This window comes from Coturnix japonica, chromosome 4 (assembly GCF_054131305.1).
Source record: "Coturnix japonica strain WE chromosome 4, WE-NBRP24, whole genome shotgun sequence".
Taxonomy (NCBI): domain Eukaryota; kingdom Metazoa; phylum Chordata; class Aves; order Galliformes; family Phasianidae; genus Coturnix; species Coturnix japonica.
This window is the reverse complement of record NC_140666.1, coordinates 90421816-90440377: the sequence shown is the minus strand read 5'-3', so window position 1 is coordinate 90440377 and position 18562 is coordinate 90421816. Positions and strand designations below refer to the sequence as shown.

General features: G+C 57.6%; 1 protein-coding gene across 16 annotated transcripts in view; it reads left to right on the top strand.

The window, feature by feature from the left end:
- Window positions 1-18562, top strand: part of DYSF (dysferlin) — a 54331-nt gene that overhangs the window by 2533 nt on the left and 33236 nt on the right. For 4 of the 16 annotated variants that reach the window (XM_085545923.1, XM_085545916.1, XM_085545919.1 and 1 more), the window contains exons 1-28: window positions 1073-1220; window positions 3902-3957; window positions 4035-4126; window positions 4349-4454; window positions 5303-5707; window positions 5811-5939; window positions 6042-6104; window positions 6245-6295; window positions 6851-6881; window positions 7084-7199; window positions 7294-7417; window positions 7538-7641; window positions 7747-7815; window positions 7891-7934; window positions 8080-8162; window positions 9326-9367; window positions 9806-9921; window positions 10183-10296; window positions 11199-11376; window positions 12397-12521; window positions 12954-13060; window positions 14634-14826; window positions 15489-15644; window positions 15740-15871; window positions 16438-16604; window positions 16862-16976; window positions 17060-17165; window positions 17793-17935. In XM_085545923.1, the coding sequence (XP_085402049.1) occupies window positions 1130-1220; window positions 3902-3957; window positions 4035-4126; window positions 4349-4454; window positions 5303-5707; window positions 5811-5939; window positions 6042-6104; window positions 6245-6295; window positions 6851-6881; window positions 7084-7199; window positions 7294-7417; window positions 7538-7641; window positions 7747-7815; window positions 7891-7934; window positions 8080-8162; window positions 9326-9367; window positions 9806-9921; window positions 10183-10296; window positions 11199-11376; window positions 12397-12521; window positions 12954-13060; window positions 14634-14826; window positions 15489-15644; window positions 15740-15871; window positions 16438-16604; window positions 16862-16976; window positions 17060-17165; window positions 17793-17935 (3258 nt within the window). In that variant the 5' untranslated portion in view covers window positions 1073-1129. Of the gene's footprint in view, window positions 1-1065; window positions 1221-3901; window positions 3958-4034; window positions 4127-4348; window positions 4455-5302; window positions 5708-5810; window positions 5940-6041; window positions 6105-6244; window positions 6296-6850; window positions 6882-7083; window positions 7200-7293; window positions 7418-7537; window positions 7642-7740; window positions 7816-7890; window positions 7935-8079; window positions 8163-9325; window positions 9368-9805; window positions 9922-10027; window positions 10297-11198; window positions 11377-12396; window positions 12522-12953; window positions 13061-14633; window positions 14827-15488; window positions 15645-15739; window positions 15872-16437; window positions 16605-16861; window positions 16977-17059; window positions 17166-17792; window positions 17936-18562 lie in introns of those variants that run through there. The other 12 variants (XM_085545925.1, XM_085545920.1, XM_085545917.1 and 9 more) reach the window with 9 other exon arrangements.

Here is an 18562-nt window from a genome sequence, read left to right as displayed (position 1 = left end):
TCCCATCCCCACCCCATCCCACCCCATCCCACCCTATAATATCCCATATCCCATCCCCATCCCACCCCATATCCCACCCCATATCCCACCCCATATACCCCATATACCCCATATACCCCATATCCCATCCATCCCATATCCCATATCCCACCCCATATATCCCATATATCCCATCCACCCCATATCCCATATCCCACATCTCATATCCTATATATCCCATATCCTATATATCCCACATCCCATATCCCATATATCCCATATATCCCATATCCCATATCCCATCCGTCCCATGCTATCCCAACACCCCCCATCCCACCTTATAATATCCCATCCATCCCATATCCCATATCCCACCCCATATCCCATATATCCCATATATCCCTCCCCATATCCCATATCCCATCCACCCCATATCCCATATATCCCATATATCCCATATACCCCATATCTCATCCATCCCATATCCCATATCCCATCCCATATATCCCATATATCCCGTATATCCCATATTCTATATTCCATATATCCCATATCCTATCCATCCCATCCCATAATATCCCATAATATCCCACCCCATATCCCATCCCAATATCCCCCATCCCACCCCATATCCCACCCCATATCCCACCCCATATCCCCATCCCACCCTATAATGTCCCATATCCCACCCCATATCCCACCCCATATCCCATCCCACCCCATATCCCATCCCATCCCATATCCCACCCCATATCCCATCCCACCCCATATCCCACCCCATATCCCACCCCATATCCCATCCCACCCCATATCCCACCCCATTATCCCACCCCATATCCCACCCCACCCCATATCCCATCCCATATCCCACCCCATATCCCATCCCACCCCATATCCCATCCCATCCCATCCCATATCCCACCCCATATCCCACCCCATATCCCATCCCACCCCATATCCCATCCCACCCCATATCCCATCCCATATCCCACCCCATATCCCACCCCATCCCCATCCCACCCTATAATATCCCATATCCCATCCCATATCTGATCCCACCCCCCCATCGTCACTCCTTGGCCCCTCCCACCCCATTTCCCCTATAGTTTCCCCTATATTCCCGTCATTCCCTCCCCGTCCCCATATCACGATGCTGCGCTGCGTTGTGCTCCGTGCTCATCTATGGGGCGCAGCCCGGGGGGACCGACACAGCGACCCCGTAACCAGTGTGAGCTTCAGGGGTGAGCGGGGGGAACGGGGGGACGGGGCTGAGACCCCCTTGGGGTTCATCAATGGGACCCTATGGGGCTCCATCCCATTGCTATGGGGCGCTGTGTGTGCTTTGGGGTGGGGGTTCTGTCACCCCATATATTGGGGACCCCATTAAGATATAGAGACTGAGGACCCCCCGATGTTTGGGGCTGAGACCCCCCTGAGACCCCTAAGGTCCATGAATGGGACCCTATGGGGCTCCATCCCATTGCTATGGGGCGCTGTGTGTCCTATGGGGTGGGGGTTCTGTCACCCCATATATGGGGGACCCCCTTGGGGTTGATCAATGGGACCCTATGGGGCTCCATCCCATAGCTGGGGGCTATGGGGCTCTGTGTGTGCTGTGGGGTGGGGGTTCTGTCACCCCATATATGGGGGACCCCCTTGGGGTTTATCAATGGGACCCTATGGGGCTCCATCCCATTGCTATGGGGCGCTGTGTGTGCTGTGGGGTGGGGGTTCTGTCACCTCCCAATTGGGGACCCCATTAAGATAAGGGGTCTGAGGACCCCCCTGTGTTTGGGGCTGAGACCCTCTTGGGGTTTATCAATGGGACCCTATGGGGCTCCATCCCATTGCTATGGGCTATGGGGTGCTGTGTGTCCTATGGGGTGGGGGTTCTGTCACCCCATATATTGGGGAACCCCCTTAAGATAAGGGGTCTGAGGACCCCCTATGTTTGGGACTGAGACCCCCTTGGGGTTGATCAATGGGACCCTATGGGGCTCCATCCCATTGCTATGGGGTGCTGTGTGTGCTGTGGGGTGGGGGCTCTGTCCCCCCCCATATTGGGGACCCCATTAAGATCTGGAGCCTGAGACCCCCTGAGCTTTATGAATGGGGACCCCTTTATCCATGAATGGGACCCTATGGGATGGGGGCTGAGGACCCCCCACCCCCCCCACCCCATTGCTTTTAGGGCCACTGCGGCCCCCCCGGCAATGGGGGGGTGGGGAGGGGAGGGAAAAGGAACCCGAAGTGAAGGACAGGAAGGGGTGGGGGGGGGGCGGCCCTTCCTGCCGTGTCCCATGGGGGGGGTCAGGATGGCGATGGGGTCAGTGGGGTCAGCGGGGACAGCGGCTGCCGGCCCTATAGGGGGGGATGGGATATGGGGGGGAATGGGATATGGGGTGGGATATAGGGAGGTATGGGAAATGGGGGGGTATGGGATATGGGGGGTATGGGATATGGGGGGGGTATGGGGGGGTGGGAAATGAGGGGGTATGGGATATGGGGGGGTGGGAAATGGGGGGGATAGGATATGGGGGGGTTTGGGATATGGGGTGGGATATAGGGAGGTATGGGATATGGGGGGGGATGGGATATGGGGGGGTTGGGATATGGGGGGGGGGATATGGGGGGGAATAGGATATGGGGGGGTTTGGGATATGTGGGGGATGGGATATGGGGGGGGATATGGGGGGGTTTGGGATATGGGGTGGGATATAGGGAGGTACGGGATATGGGGGGGGTATGGGATATGGGGGTGTATGGGATATAGGGGGGGGGATGGGATATGGGGTGTTGGGATATGGGGTGGGATATAGGGAGGTATGGGATATGGGGGGGGATGGGATATGGGGGGGTTGGGATATGGGGGGTATATGAGGGGGTTGGGAAATGGGGGGGTATGGGATATGGGGGGGGATATGGGGGGGAATGGGATATGAGGGAGTTGGGATATGGGGTGGTATATAGGGAGGTATGGGATATGGGGGGGTATGAGATATGGGGGAGGGATATGGGGGGGATGGGATATTGGGGGGTGGGAAATGGGGGGGATGGGATATGATGGGGTTTGGGATATGTGGGGGATGGGATATGGGGGGGGATATGGGGGGGTTGGGATATGGGGGGGGATATGGGGGATATGGGGTATGGGGGGAGTGGGATATGGCAGGGAATATGGGGGGGGAGATAGGATGGGAGGGGGGGTGGGATATAGGGCGGGATGGTATATGGGGGGAGTGGGATATGGGGGGGGTTGGGATATGGGGTGGGATATAGGGGGGGATGGGATTTGGGGGGGGTGTGGTGCCGGATGGGGCTGTGATGGCTGGAAATCCCAAAATAGGCCAAAGATTGTCGGGAGGAACCTTAAAAAAACCCCAAAACAGGAAAAAGGAAACCTAAATCCCGGCAGTGACAGCACGGCCCCATAGACGGCCATGGGATGGGGATGGGAATGTTGTGCTGTGGGGTCACTGCTATTGTTTGGGGGGGGGATGGGATGGGGGGTGGGGGACCTCTGCCCTATAGCCAGCAATGGGACGGAATGGGGTCAGTGGGGAAACTGAGGCATGGTATATAGGGTCTGTGGGGAAACAGGCCCAGCATATGGGGTCTATGGGGAACTGAGGCACAGCATATGGGATCTGTGGGGTTCTGAGGCACGGTATATAGGATCTATGGGGAAACAGGCCCAGGATATGGGGTCTATGGGGGAACTGAGGCACGGTATATAGGATCTATGGGGAAGCAGGCCCAGCATATGGGGTCTATGGGGAACTGAGGCCCAGCACATGGGGTCAGTGGGGGAACTGAGGTGCAGAGTATGGGATCTATGGGGTACTGAGGCCCAGCATATGGGGTCTATGGGGTGGGAGCTGAGTTTTAGGGCCGTTCCCATGCAGCCCTATGTGTCTTATAGGGGTGAAGAAGAAGACGAAGGTCATTAAGAACAGCATCAACCCTGTATGGAACGAGGTGAGTCCCCATCCCCATAGGGTCGGGCTGACCCTATAAGCGTGTTCCGACCTCTGTAACCCCCTTTCTTTTTATAGGGCTTCGAATGGGATCTGAAGGGCATCCCCTTGGACCTGGGCTCTGAGCTTTGCGTTGTGGTGAAGGACCATGAGACTGTGGGGCGGAATCGGTGAGGATATAGGGTCAATGGGGGGATATAGGGTCAATGGGGGGATATAGGGTCAATGGGGTGGGGTGGGGGGCTGTGATCCTATTAATCCCCCCCATCTTGGCTCTGATTTGCAAAGCACGTTGTGCACCCCCCAGGCTTCGCAAAACAGAGCCAAGTGGGGAGGGTTGTGGTATTTAGGGTCAACACTATGGGATGGTCCCCCCCTTTTTAACCCTATAGGTTTTTGGGGGAAGCCCGGGTCCCATTGCGGGATGTGCTGGCATCAGCCAGCCTGGCGGCCTCGTATGATGTCCCGTTATTGGACAGCAAGAAGCAGAACACTGGGGTGAGGGCGTGTGTGGGGTGGGGACTCAATGGGGTGGGCAATGGGATGGGGACTCAATGCGATGGGGATACAATGGGATGGGGACTCAATGGGGTGGGGACATGGCAATGGGATGGGGGCTCAATGGGATGGGGATACAATGGGATGGGGACTCAGTGGGGTGGGGGACATTGCAATGGGATGGGGGCTCAATGGGATGGGGACATGGCAATGGGATGGGGACTCAATGGGATGGGGACAGAATGGGATGGGGATGAATTGGGGTGGGGACATGGCAATGGGGTGGGGACACAATGGGATGGGGGACATCGCAGTGGGATGAGGGACATGGCAATAGGATGGGGGCTCAATAGAATGGGGACATGGCAGAGGGATGGGGACACAATGGGATGGGGACACAATGGGGTGGGGACACAGTGGGGTGGGGACACAATGGCATGAGGACTCAATAGGAGGGGAGACATGACGTGGGGATGGGGACGCAATGGGATGGGGACACGGCAATGGGGTGGAGACACAATGGGATGGGGACTCAATGGGATGTGGACCTGGCAATGGGATGGAGACTCAATAAGATGGGGGACACGGCAATGGGATGGAGACTCAATGAGATGGAGACAACGGGGACATGGCAATGGGATGGAGACTCAATGGGACGGGGACACAGCAATGGGATGGGGACTCAGTGGGATGGGAACTCAATGGGATGGGGGACATCGCAGTGGGATGAGGGACATGGCAATGGGATGGGGACTCAATGGGATGGAGATGAATTAATGGGGTGGGGACACGATGGTGTGGGGCCGCGGCCCAGGGCTGTGATGTGTGACCCCTCCCCTTCTCCCCAGGCTTCCCTCATCCTTCAAGTCTCCTACATCCCCCCTCCGGGCGCTGCCCCCCTCTTCCCTCCCCCAGCCCCCCCCGAGGCAGCCCCAGCAGCGGCGGCAGAGCCCGACACACTCACTGGTAATGTGGGGGCTCCACGGGGGGACGCGCCCCCCATAGCCCACCCCACAGAGACCCGGGACCCGCAGCAACCTCCCTGCCTCCCCCCCTGCGCAGAAGTGGCCACGGAGGAGGAGGGGGAGGAGCAGGACCCGGCGGGGACGGGGGACGAGGTGGAGCCCCCCACCTCGGGGGTCTCGGAGCCCCCCCAGCTGCCCCACAGAACGCTGCCCCCTCGTGGCCGTGGGGTGAAGCGCAGGAGGAGCGCGGCCAAGAAGCCGCTGTCCAACAAGGCGCAGGACTTCCAGGTGAGCGCTGCCATGGGGGTCCTCACCTGCACGAGACCCCCAGGTGTCCCCCCCCATCCACCCCACATCGGGCCGACCCTTCTGGTCTTTTCCCCCCCCCCAGATCCGTGTTCGGGTGCTGGAGGCGCGGCAGCTGCCCGGCGTCAACATCCGCCCCGTGGTGAAGGTGACGGCGGCAGGACAGACCAAGAGGAGCCGCATCCGCAAAGGGAACAGCCCCCGGTTTGACGAGGTGGGGGGGGTCCGGGGGGGCTGCATGGACACAGCTGAACCCATACGGCCCATGATGTGTGGGGCTGGGGGGGCCGTGTTCCATCACCCCCCCTCCCCACAGACCTTCTTCTTCAACGTCTTTGAGTCTCCGGCTGAACTGTTCGACGTCCCCATCTTCATCACGGTGAGACCCCCCCCATGTCTCCGCCCTATGAGCCCCCCCCGCCATGTCCCCATCCCATCAGCCACCCCCCACCATGTTCCCATCCCAAGTCCCCCCCATCCCAGCTCTGCCCCCCATCTACACTCACTTCCATCCCGCAGGTCCTGGACTCGCGCTCCTTCCGGACGGACGCGGTCATTGGGGAGTTCCGGGTATGGATCCGTCCCCCTCCCCATCCCCATGGGGTGGCCATGGGTGGGTGGTTGGGGGGGGGTCCTGGGGGGCTCCTTTGTGCTTCCATCCCTCTGTGGGCATAGCAGGGTGGGGGGGGGTCAGCTTGATGGCCTGGGGGTCTTCTCCAACCCAAATGATTCCAGGGCTCCATCCTGGAGGTGCTGGGGGGGCTGGTTGGACTCAGTGACCCTGGGGGGGGTTCTTCTCCCACCTGAAGGGCTGGGTGGTTCTGTGGGTGCTGGTGGTGGATCTATGGGACACCTCCCCCCCTTTTCTCCCCTTTTCCCCCCCTTTCCCCCCTTTTCTCCCCTTTTTGCCCCCTTTTCTCCCCCTTTTCTCCCCTTTTTCCCCCCTTTCCTTCCCTTTACTCCCCCCTTCCCCCCCTTTCCTCCCCCTTTCCCCATCTTTACTCCCCCCTTTCCCCCCCTTTTCTCCCTTTCCCCCCCTTTTCTCCCCCTTTTCCCCCTTTTTCTCCCCCTTTCCCCCCCTTTACTGACTTTCTGGTTCCATGGTTCTCTCTCCCTGTCTCCCAGGTGGACGTTGAGAGCATCTACTCAGAGCCAAGTGAGTCCTTCACCCCCTCACCCCCCCTATACCTTCCCATAGGAAAGGCAGAGCTGTTCCTCCACCCCACAACCCTTCCAGGGGGGGCATCCACATGGACTCAGTGTGGGATGGGGGCCATAACAAAGGACAAAGTGTCACCCATTAAACTAGGGATGGTGGAGCTCAGCCCCCCCCTCATAGCCCCCCATATCCCCCCCAGGACACGCCATCCTGCGGCGCTGGCTGCTGCTCTCCGACCCCGAGGATTTTGCAGCGGGGGCAAAGGGGTACCTGAAGGTCAGCCTGGTGGTACTGGGACCTGGGGACGAAGCTCCTGTGAGTATCATCACTGGGGGGGCTCCCAGCTGCCATGTGGGGCGGAGCATTGACCCATGTGGGTCAGAGCATTGAGCCATTGGGCATCACACAGGTGGAGAAGGAGGTGTCTGAGGACAAGGAAGACATCGAGGGGAACCTGCTGCGTCCCACCGGGGTCACCCTGCGGGGGGCTCAGTTCTGCCTGAAGGTCTTTAAGGCTGAAGATTTGCCCCAGAGTGAGTGGGGGGTCTGTGCTGTGCCATCATGGGGGGCTGGTGGTGTCATTCAGCTTCAGTATATGGGGCAGAGCACCCATCCATCACAGCCCCCACCCCATCAGACCTTTATCCCTGCAGTGGATGATGCCGTCATGGACAACGTCCGTCAGATCTTTGGCTTCGAGAGCAACAAGAAGAACCTGGTCGACCCGTTTGTGGAAGTCAGCTTTGCAGGGAAGACGGTCAGTGGGGCAGAGCGTCCCATGGATGTGGGACTCTCCTTGAGTAGAGCTGGAGGTGGGGATGGGAGATGGGAGACCCCATCTCTGCCCCATCCCCACCTCCAGCTCTACTCGAGGATCCTGGAGAAGAACGCCAACCCGCAATGGAACCAGTGCCTGACGCTGCCCGTCATGGTGAGCGTGGTGCCCACCCCTCGTTGCCCCAATGCCCCCCACCCGGCGCCACTCACCCCTCCTCTCTGCCCACAGTTCCCTTCCATGTGCGAGAAGATGAGGGTCCGGGTGATGGACTGGTGAGACATGGGGAGGGGATGGGGCAGGGACCCCATAGAACAGGAGCTGTGGAGGGGATGGGGTTGGGACCCCATAGAACAGGGGGAGCTGTGGAGGGGATGCACCAATGGATCAAGGTGCGCTGAAACGTGGGCTGTGTTCCAGGGACCGTCTCACGCACAACGATGTCGTCGGCACCTCTTACCTCTGCATGTCCAAGATCTCTGCGCCCGGCGGGGAGCTGGAGGGTGAGTGGGTGATGGGATGGGGCTGTGCATGGCCATGGGTGATGGGATGGGGCTGTGCATGGCCATGGGTGGTGGGATGGGGCTGTGCATGGCCATGGGTGATGGGATGGGGCTGTGCATGGCCATGGGTGATGGGATGGGGCTGTGCATGGCCATGGGTGGTGGGATGGGGCTGTGCATGGCCATGGGTGATGGGATGGGGCTGTGCATGGCCATGGGGAGCGTGGTGTGCTCACGGCTGGAGCTCGGCGTTGGCTGGGAAGAGGGAACAGGCAGGGGGGGCTCTGTCTGGCTCCTGGGGCTGGGGGAGAAATGGGGGCATGGGTAGGGGCGTGGTGGTGGCTCTGTTCATCCTACGTGGTGGTGGATCCGTCCGTCCCATGGTGCTGCCTCTATCCATCCCATGGTGGTGATGGATCCATCCCATGGTGGTGATGGATCCATCCCATCATGATGGATCCGTCTGTCCCATGGTGCTGTCTCTGCCCATCCCATGGCGGTGGCTCCATCCATCCCATGGTGTTGGCTCCATCCATCTCACGGTGATGGCTCCATCCATCCCATGATGATGTGTCCATCTCGCATGGTGGTGGCTCTGATTGGTTATCCTACATGGCTGTGTAGGATTCCTGTGCTGTTGGCTCTCATTGATTATCCTACATGGCTGTATAGGATTCCTGTGCTGGTGGTGGCTCCATCTGTTCTCTATGGTGGTGCCCCCATCCGCCCTGCATGGCAGCTCTGTCCATGCCCTGGTAGTGTTCCCACCTGTCCTGCATGCTGGTGGCTCTGTAAGTCCTATGAGGTCTCTCCACCCCCCCTGCATGGTGGTTCCCCACACCCCATAGTGGTGACTCCATCCATCCCCATCCCCCTCCTGTCTCGTGGTCCAGCAGACCGTCATTCCTGCCATGGCCATGGAATCATAGAATCATATAGACTTAGGGATATGATTTAGTGGAGGGTTTTTAGAATTGGGGTACTGGTTAGGCTGCGGTTGGACTTGGTGATCTTCAAGGTCTTTTCCAACCTGTGTAATTCTATGATTCTAAGATTCTATGATTCTATGATTCTATGATTCTCTGCTTTTCCCATCGCCTCCTCCTGTCCCTCAGCCTTCCCTGCTCCTCCTCCTCACCTCTCTCCATCTCTTTATGCTCCAGATGCGTTTCCTGCTCTCGCGAAGCCTCTGAAGGCCTCGGACTGTACGTCCCTTTAGAGCCTCTTGGTCTGGGGGACCTCGGGTAACTTCTTTCCTTTAGGGTGCGTGGTGCCCAGGGAAGGGCTGTGCTCCATCACCCCCCCGCTGCCTTTGGGGTGTCTCCATTGGGCAGCGGTGCTGCTGGTGGTCTCAGGGTGACGATGTGGTGCACACAGAGCAGTCGGGGTCTGTTGTAGTGCCGGCAGCTCAATACACACAGCTCTGGCTCTTCGCTGCTCATCTGCCTGCAGTGTCCATTAAGGAGCATTGCTCATGGCTCACTCTGCCTTATGGCGCAGGGCAGCCCCGTATCTACGCAGCTCCAAACCTGGGGCTGCTCTGCACAGCTCGCAGCGCCTCCCCCTGTTATGGCAGCCGGTGTTAGCAGGGACGTGGCTCTGTGCCCACACATCCCTGACGTCCCCCTCCCCGTGCCCTGCAGTGGACGACGGGCTGGGCTTCCTGCCGACCTTCGGCCCCTGCTACGTCAACCTGTATGGCAGCCCCCGCGAGTTCACCGGCTTCCCCGATCCGTACGAGGCGCTCAACTTAGGAAAGGTGAACTCAGCTTCTTCCCAGCATGGCCCAAAATAAATTAACCTTCCTTCCTTCCTTCCTTCCTGCTGCTGCTGCTGCTGCTAACCCGGCCTGGCTTTGTTAGCAGGAGCCCACGCCGCGCTCTCTGTCCCCGCTGGCTTTAACCAACCTCCTCCCGGCACCGACGTCGCGCTTCTGCTCTGCCCTTGGAAACCAATGGGAGCGGAGGCGGATTGGAAGGATGTGGGGCTGGCTGCTCACCCTGTCCTGCTCTACCCTAAGGGTGAGGGCGTCGCGTACCGCGGCCGCGTGCTGCTGGAGCTGGAGACCAAGCTGGCGGAGCACGGGGAGCTGAAGGTGGAGGACATCAGTGCGGACGACGTCCTGCGGGTGGAGGTAACGGGGCTGCTGTGCTCCGGTGTTGGTGCTGGAAGGGGAATGGTCTCCTGGAGGGCATCTCCCGCTGTGTCTTCATAGAGTCATAGAATCATAGAATTACCCAGGTTGGAAAAGACCTTGAAGATCATCAAGTCCAACCGCAGCATAACCAGAACCCTATACCCATAGTACCCTATACCCATAGTACCCTATACCCATAGTACCCTGTAACCATAGTACCCTATAACTATAGTACTCTATACCCATAGTACACTATAACCATAGTACCCTATACCCATAGTACCCTATACCCATAGTACCCTATAACCGTAGCACCCTATACCCATAGTACCCTATACCCATAGTACCCTGTAACCCTAGTACCCTATACCCATAGTACCCTGTAACCCTAGTACCCTATACCCATAGTACCCTATACCCGTAGTACCCTATACCCATAGTACCCTATACCCATAGTACCCTGTAACCCTAGTACCCTATACCCATAGTACCCTGTAACCCTAGTACCCTATACCCATAGTACCCTATACCCATAGTATCCTATACCCATAGTACCCTGTACCCATAGTACCCTATACCCATAGTACCCTATACCCATAGTACCCTATAACCATAGCACCCTATACCCGTAGTAGCCTAACTCTAAAAACCCTCCACTAAATCATATCCCTGAGCACCACATCCAAACAGCTCTTAAAAACAACCAGGGATGGCGATTCAACCACCTCCCTGTTTAGCCTATTCCAGTACCTAACTACCCTTTCTGTGAAGAAGTTCTTCCTAATATCCAACCTAAACTTGCCCTGGCGCAACTTGAGGCCATAAAATCATCCCAGCCTTTATCCACCCTGCCCTGTGTGAGCGGTGGCATCTCCTCCCCATCCCTGTGCCTCTTGCAGAAGTACCTGCGGCGGAGGAAATACTCCCTCTTTGCTGCCTTCTACTCAGCCACCATGCTGCAGGACGTGGACGATGCCATCCAGTTTGAGGTCAGCATTGGCAACTACGGCAACAAGTTCGACAACACCTGCTTGCCCTTGGCCTCCACCACGCAGTACAGCCGGGCCGTGTTCGATGGTGAGCAGCACTGAGGGTCTGTCTGTGTGGTGGTGGGGGGTGGCTGTGGGGTCTCTGTCCTTGAAGGCCTTCAAAACCCCTCAAAACCCAGCGGGGGGCATTCAAAACCCAACTGGGGGCCTTCAAAACCCCTCAAAACCCAACGGGGGGCATTCAAAACCCAACTGGGGGCCTTCAAAACCCCTCAAAACCCAACGGGGGGCCTTCAAAACCCAACTGGGGGTCTTCATACCCAACTGAAAACAAAACTGGGCTCATCACAACCCAACAGGAGACCTTTGGAACCCAATGGAGACGTTCATATCTCAATTGGATGCCTTCAAAGCCCAACAGGGGGGACTTCCTCAACCCAACTGGGGGCTTTCAAAACCCAACTGGGGGTCTTCATACCAAACTGGAAACAAAACTGGGCTCATCAGAACCCGATGGGGACCTTCATATCTAAACTGGATGTCTTCAAAGCCCAATGGGGGGGCTTCCTCAACCCAACTTGGGGCCTTCAAAACCCAACTGGGGGTCTTCATACCCAACTGGAAACAAAACTGGGCTCATCAGAACCTGACGGGGAGGCCTTTGGAACCCAATGGGGACCTTCAAATCTCAATTGGATATCTTCAAAACCCAACGGGGGGGGGGGGGGGGGCTTCCTCAACCCAACTGGCGGCCTTTAAAACCCAACTGGAGACCTTCAAATCTCAATTGGAGGCCCTCAAAATCCAAGTAGGGGCCTTCAGAACCTAACGGGGGGCCTTCAAAACCCAACTGGAGCACCTCAAAACCCAACTGAAAGTCTTCAAGTCTAACTGGAGGCCTTTGGAAGCCCAGCCAACGTGCAAAGGCACCATCATACTTGGGAAGATGTGACTGGAAAGGAGGGAGGCAGCTGGGAATTAAGCATTCCTGTGGAGCCCCTTGGCCCTAACAACGCTCCTTTCTTCTCATGGGAGAGCTCCTGCCCCAGCCAGGTGGTTCCTGCTGCCATCCTGGCGCCCCGAGCTCACCCAACGCTGTGCCCTCCAGGTTGCCAGTATTACTATCTGCCCTGGGGCAACGTGAAGCCCGTGGTGGTGCTGTCCTCCTACTGGGAAGACATCAGCTACCGAACCGACGCTCAGAACCTCCTGCAGCACGCGGCAGACAGGCTGGTGAGTGCCCCAGTGCATCTCTCTGTGTTGTGCATGGGGGCCGGGGGGAGGGAGCCCATCTCCAGTGGGGTTGGTTGTGCTGTTTGGGGGTGAGCCAGGTGTTATGTTTGAGGTTTGGGGAGGTGGCGATGCCTCCTCCGTGCACCCCCAAAACTGGGCTGCTTCCTCTCCTTCATGGCTTCCATCTGGCACTGGTGGGAAATGGGGGGACCACCCTCATCCTGTGGGGTGACAGCAGGATGCTTTACCCAAGTGTGGAAGCAGCAGGGGAAGCATTGCTTCCTGCCCCTTCAGAGCGATGGCTGTGGGGTTTCTTGCCAGGCTATGGGAGCTCCAAGAGGAGCCCACAGGGCAGAGCTGGGCTCAGTAGGAGCAGCTGGGAGGTTCTGTGCTGGGGAGGTGGGATGTGGCTCTGACCCCCTTGTTGTGCAGGAAGCCAACCTGGAGCGGATCCACGTCGCGCTCAAGGCCAACAGTGCACCAGGGGAGCTGGAGACCCTGGGCAGCCAGCTGCTGGACGACATCATTGCAGACTGCAGGTATTGCTGGCTCTCCTCTATTGCTTCTCAGGGTGATTTGATGCAGGAGTCCTTGTTTGTCTTGGAAAGGAATGACTTCTTGCTCCTTTTCTTTCCTCCACATGCTTTATGTGTGTCCATGCAGGGCGCTGGGTTTCTTTTGTGCCGGGGGCAGAGGTGTTGGGTTGGGTGACATGGATGTGTGTCCCACCGTGGGGCAGATCTGGCCCCATGTATCGCCTGGCCTTAATGGTGGGGAGGTGGTGCCTCCTTTTGAGCCTCCATCCCACTGTGCAGAGCTCCAGGAGGATGCTCTCACCTGGCCATGTCTGTATTCACAGCCCCCCCTCTTTGCTTTTGAGTATCATAATGGAGATGTGTTTTGCCACACACACAGTTGGACTTGATGATGCTGGATTTCTTCTCCAACCTTATAGACTCTATGGTTCTACTAAAGAGCAGCCCTGTGTGGCTTGACCTCTTTGTGGTCCCTGTTTGGGATGTGGGGCTCATTGTGGGACACATGGGGCTCATTCAGAAGGAGCTTGGGCTGGATTCTGGGGCAGTGAGACAGCTCTTCTGCCCCCAGTGCTTCCCTGTCCTGGTGGAAAGGCTTAAGTGTCCTCCAGACCTTCTCACAAGGAGATGTCAGAGTGCTCCTTCCTGGACAGGAGAAGGGCTGGGTGCCCCAAGCACTACGTGCACCTGGCTCAGGTAGCTCCCTCGTAACGAGTGTCTTGGATTGGAAAGGTCCTTAAAGATCATAGAGCCATGGGATGGCTTGAGTTTGAATTGGAGATATCCTTAAAGATCATGGAACCATGGAATGGTTTGGGCTGGGAATTCTGAAACCTTCCTTCATCCAACAGCTTGAATCAGTTGGTGATGTGCATGGCCTGGGTGACCTGGTGGGCAATGGTTGACCAGCAGTTAACCAATGATTGACCAATAATTGACCAGTCATTGACCAATAGTTGATCAGTGAGTTGGCCAGCAGTTGGCCAATGGTTGACTCATGATTGACCTGTAGTTGACCAACAGTTGACAGATGGTTGGCAAATAGTTGACCAGTACTTGACTAACAACTGACCAGTAGATGATCAGTGGTTGACTAAAGATTGACTCGTAGTTGACCAGTAGTTGACCAGTGGTTGACCAATAGTTGATCAACAAGTTGGCCAGCAGTTGGCTGATGGTTGACTCATGATTGACTTGTAGTTGACCAACAGTTGACCAGTGGTTGGCAAAAAGTTGACCAGTCGTTGACTAACGGCTGACCAGTGGTTGACTAACGATTGACCCGTAGTTGACCAGTAGTTGACTGATGATTGACCAGTAGTTGACCAACAGTTGGCCATTGGTTGGCAGAAAGTTGACCAGTAGTTGACTGATGATTGACCGGTAGTTGACCGGGAGTTGACCAATAGTTGACTGATGATTGACCATTAGTTGACCAACAGTTGACCAGTGATTGACCAACAGAACCTGCGTTAGGGGGCTTGGACTGGGGGCTCTCCAGAGGTCCCTTCCAGCCCCCCGTGGTTGTGGATTGTGGGAGGGGGTGAAGCTGAGGATTGCTGCTCACACCCCACAGTGTTCCACTGCCCGACGTGCTGGGGAAGGCGGCCAGCACCCACCTGGACCAGAACCTGTTCCGTTTCCGCAGCACCAACCTGGAGCAGGTGGTGCAGGTGGCTCTGAGGCTGAAGCACGAGGAGCTGAGCCTGCAGGCCGTGCTGGAGCAGGCAGAGGACTGGCTGTGCCGGCTGCGTGCCATGGCTGAGGAGGTACAGTGGGGTTCAATGGGGCCGTGGCACTCGATGTAGAGAGGCCGATGGGGTCGGTCTGAAGCTTCACCAAAGAGCTGTCGGTCAAGGCAGAAGGTCTGATTCTGTGATGGTCTTTTAGAGGCCTGTTCTGCCTTGGTGCTGAAAGGGAGAGAAAACACAGTGGGTTGAGAGGCATGCAGTCATTAAATTCCAGACATAACAGAACGACACCCACAACACATGCTGTGCTTTACGCGTATGGGAGAGACAAGAGACAATAAGTGTCATTTGGGGGATCATTGTAGAGTCTTTTGGGTTGGAAGGGTCCTCCAGAGACCGTCTGATCCAGCTTAGAGTCCTTTGGGTTGGAAGAGTCCTACAGAGACCATCCAGTCCAACTTGCTGCCATAATTCATCCACCTCCTACCACAGTCATTACCAAATTGCAGCCACAGGTTATCCAGCACCTCACCACACTGGGTTCTGCCTCCTGGTCCTGTTGGCCCACGGAGCTCTTGGCAGTGGGGCTTCTCATGCAGAGTCAGGGTTGGGGGATCTAAATGTGTAGCTGTGACCTGGGTGGGATTTGGGGCCAGGGTGCTCAGCCCTACAGGCTGGGGCTGGCGGTGGGGCCTGGAATCCATGGGGTCGGGTGGCCCATAACACCTGCACCCTCACAGCCCCAGAACAGCCTCCCAGACGTGGTGATCTGGATGCTGCGGGGTGAGAAGCGCGTTGCCTACGCCCGCGTGCCGGCCCATCAGGTGCTCTATTCCCGCAGCGGCCCTGGATGCTGTGGTAGGAACTGTGGGAAGCTGCAGACCATCTTCCTGAAGGTACGTGGCCATTCTGTGTGCACAGACCTCGGTCCTGGTGCCCCCCAGGGTGCACCACCACCGCTGCCCTGTTCTCTGTGTGCCTCTTTCTGCAGTACCCCCAGGAGGAGGCGATGGGACCACGAATCCCAGCCCAGATCCGCGTCCAGCTCTGGTTTGGGCTCTCTGTCGATGAGAAGGAGTTCAACCAATTTGCCGAGGGGAAGCTCTCTGTCTTTGCTGAAACCGTGAGCATCTGGCAGGATCCCTCCAACCTGGGTCCTCTTGGAGGGGCAGGATGTGGGGTCGGCCCTGGTCAGGGTGTGGGCGCTGTGGGGCTCCTGGTGGCCCCTTCTGGCCTCCAGAAGAGCTGATTCCACCACTGAAGTGGAGAAGGGGGATCCAGGTTCCTCCTCCCTTCTGTTAGGGGTGGGAGCTGGGGGTGCCTGCGTGGGGCTGGGGGCTGCTGGGGGCTGGCTCTGCTCAGTGTGGTTGTGGGTTCATAGAGTCACAGAGTCCTTTAAAGGTTGGAAAAGCCCCCTGAGGTCAGCAGGGCCAGCAGCTGACCCAGCACTGCCAAGTCTGCCACGAAACCATAGCCCTAAGCATCACACCTTTGTGTCCTTCAAGTGCTTCTTAGAACTATAGGGTGGTTTGGGTTGGAAGGGCCCTTAAAGCCCATCCAGCTCCAAGCCCCCCACCATGGGCAGGGCTGCCACTCGTTAGACCATCTTGCCCACAGCCCCCTTGTTCCCTGGATCTGCCCCGCCGCTCTCAGCCCTCTGCTAACACTAAATCTCTTTTGGGGTCTCAGTACGAGAACCAGACCAAGCTGGCGCTGGTGGGGAACTGGGGCACCACCGGCCTGACTTACCCCAAATACTCCGATGTCACCGGCAAGATCAAGCTCCCCAAGGACAGCTTCCGACCCTCCACGGGCTGGACCTGGGCTGGGGATTGGTTCATCTGCCCAGAGAAGACGTGAGTGATGTCGTTATTGAAAGCCCCATGTGTTGGGTGGGAGCCCCAGAATGTGGAGCTGGGGGTGAGGACACCAGGCTGCCCGGTGTGGGTTGGGGGGTGAGGATGCTGTGAGCCATCCCTGGTGTGCAATGATGTTGATGGGCAGCGTGTTGGATTGGTGCTGGGTTACAACCAGGCCCCAGGTTGGGGAGCTGGGCTTGGTGCAGGGGGTCTGGGTGCACGGGGTCCTTGATGGCCACCCCTGCTGGGTGCAGGATGCTGCACGAGGCGGACGCGGGGCACCTCAGCTTCGTGGAGGAGGTGTTTGAGAACCAGGTGCGGCTGCCAGGCGGGCAGTGGATCCACATGGCGGATGCTTACACCGATGTGGTAAGGGCTGAGCGGGTCCCCGGGGGGCTGTACAGGGGGGAGGGGGGCGATGGGTGGACGTTGTTCCTCGTGGTGTCCCACAGAATGGGGAGAAGGTTCTGCCCAAGGATGAGATCGAGTGTCCGCCGGGCTGGAAATGGGAAGACGTGGAGTGGGACACCGACCTCAACAGAGCTGTGGATGAGAAAGGTAGGAGGGGGCAGATCCGGGTGTCTGTGTCACTTCACCCTCTGAGCTCTGCCCACAGGGGGTTTCTTTCCATGCTCCCATCTGGGGATAGAGGTGTCCCCCTATGGCTGTGCTAGCTTGGGGTTGGAAGGGTCCTTAAAGAGCATAGAACCAGAGGATGGCTTGGGTTTGGGTTGGAGGGGTACTTAAGAATTGTAGAACTATAGAATGGCTTGGGTTTGGCTTGGAAAGGTCCTTAAAGATCATAGAACCATAAGATGGCTTGGGATTGGGTTGGAAGGGTCCTTAAAGGTCATAGAACCATGGAATGGCTTGGGTTGTGTTGGAGGGGTCCTTAAAGATCATAGAAGCATAGGATGGCTTGGGTTGGGTTGGAAGGGTCCTCAAAGGTCATAGAACATTGGAATGGCTTGGGTTGGAGGGGTCCTTAAAGATCATAGAACCATGGAATGGCTTGGGTTGGGTTGGAAGGGTCCTTAAAGATCATGGAAGCATAGGATGACGTGGATTGGGGTTGGAAGGGACCTTAAAACTCACCCAGCCCCCTTCTGATGGATGTGAGGAGGGGTGGGAGGCGAGTTGGGGGTCCTTCTCCCACCCTCATCGTGCTGTCTCCCTGTCCCCCAGGCTGGGAATACGGCATCACCATCCCCCCGGACCGCCGGCCCAAGGCCTGGGTGCCGGCTGAGAAGATGTACCACACCAACCGGCGCCGGCGCTGGGTGCGGCTGCGCAGCAGGGACCTGGCACAGATGGAGGCCGTCAGGAAGGTGGGGTGAGAGGGGGGCAACGGGGCCGGGAGCAGCTCAGGGCTGCATCCTCACACTGCGGGACATGCTGGGGGTCGCTCATTGGGGGCCTGAAGCAGGGAAGCTCTGTGGTTTCCTCTGTGGGGTTAATGTCTCTTTGGGGTGGTGGCATCTCTGGGTGTTGGTGGTTGTGGGGTGGGAGTCAATGGGGCAGAGCTGTGTGGGTTACCTGGGCTCTGTGCCCTGTCCCAGCCTTGCTCCCCTCTAGGTGGTGCCATTGGACTGTTAAAGCCTCCCCGCAGCGAGGGGCCTGGGAATGGTTTACCTCATTCTTCTTCTATAAAGTTTGGGATGGAAATGTTTGGGGACCCCGTTTCCCGAAGGGTGCTGGGCTGAGGGCCGGCAGAAAAATCCCCTCTTGGTTTTGGGGCTGTTCACCTGGCGAGGAGCTCACACAATCACACAGCCATACAGGTTGAAGACCTATAGGGTCACCAACCCCAACCCACTGAGCACAGCCCTCATCCCACAGCCCCGTGATCCCAGGACACCTCCAATGATGGTCACCCCACCACCCCCATGGGCAGCTGTGCCAATGAATCGTAGGATCACAGCATGGCCTGGGTTGCAAAGGCCCACAATGCTCAT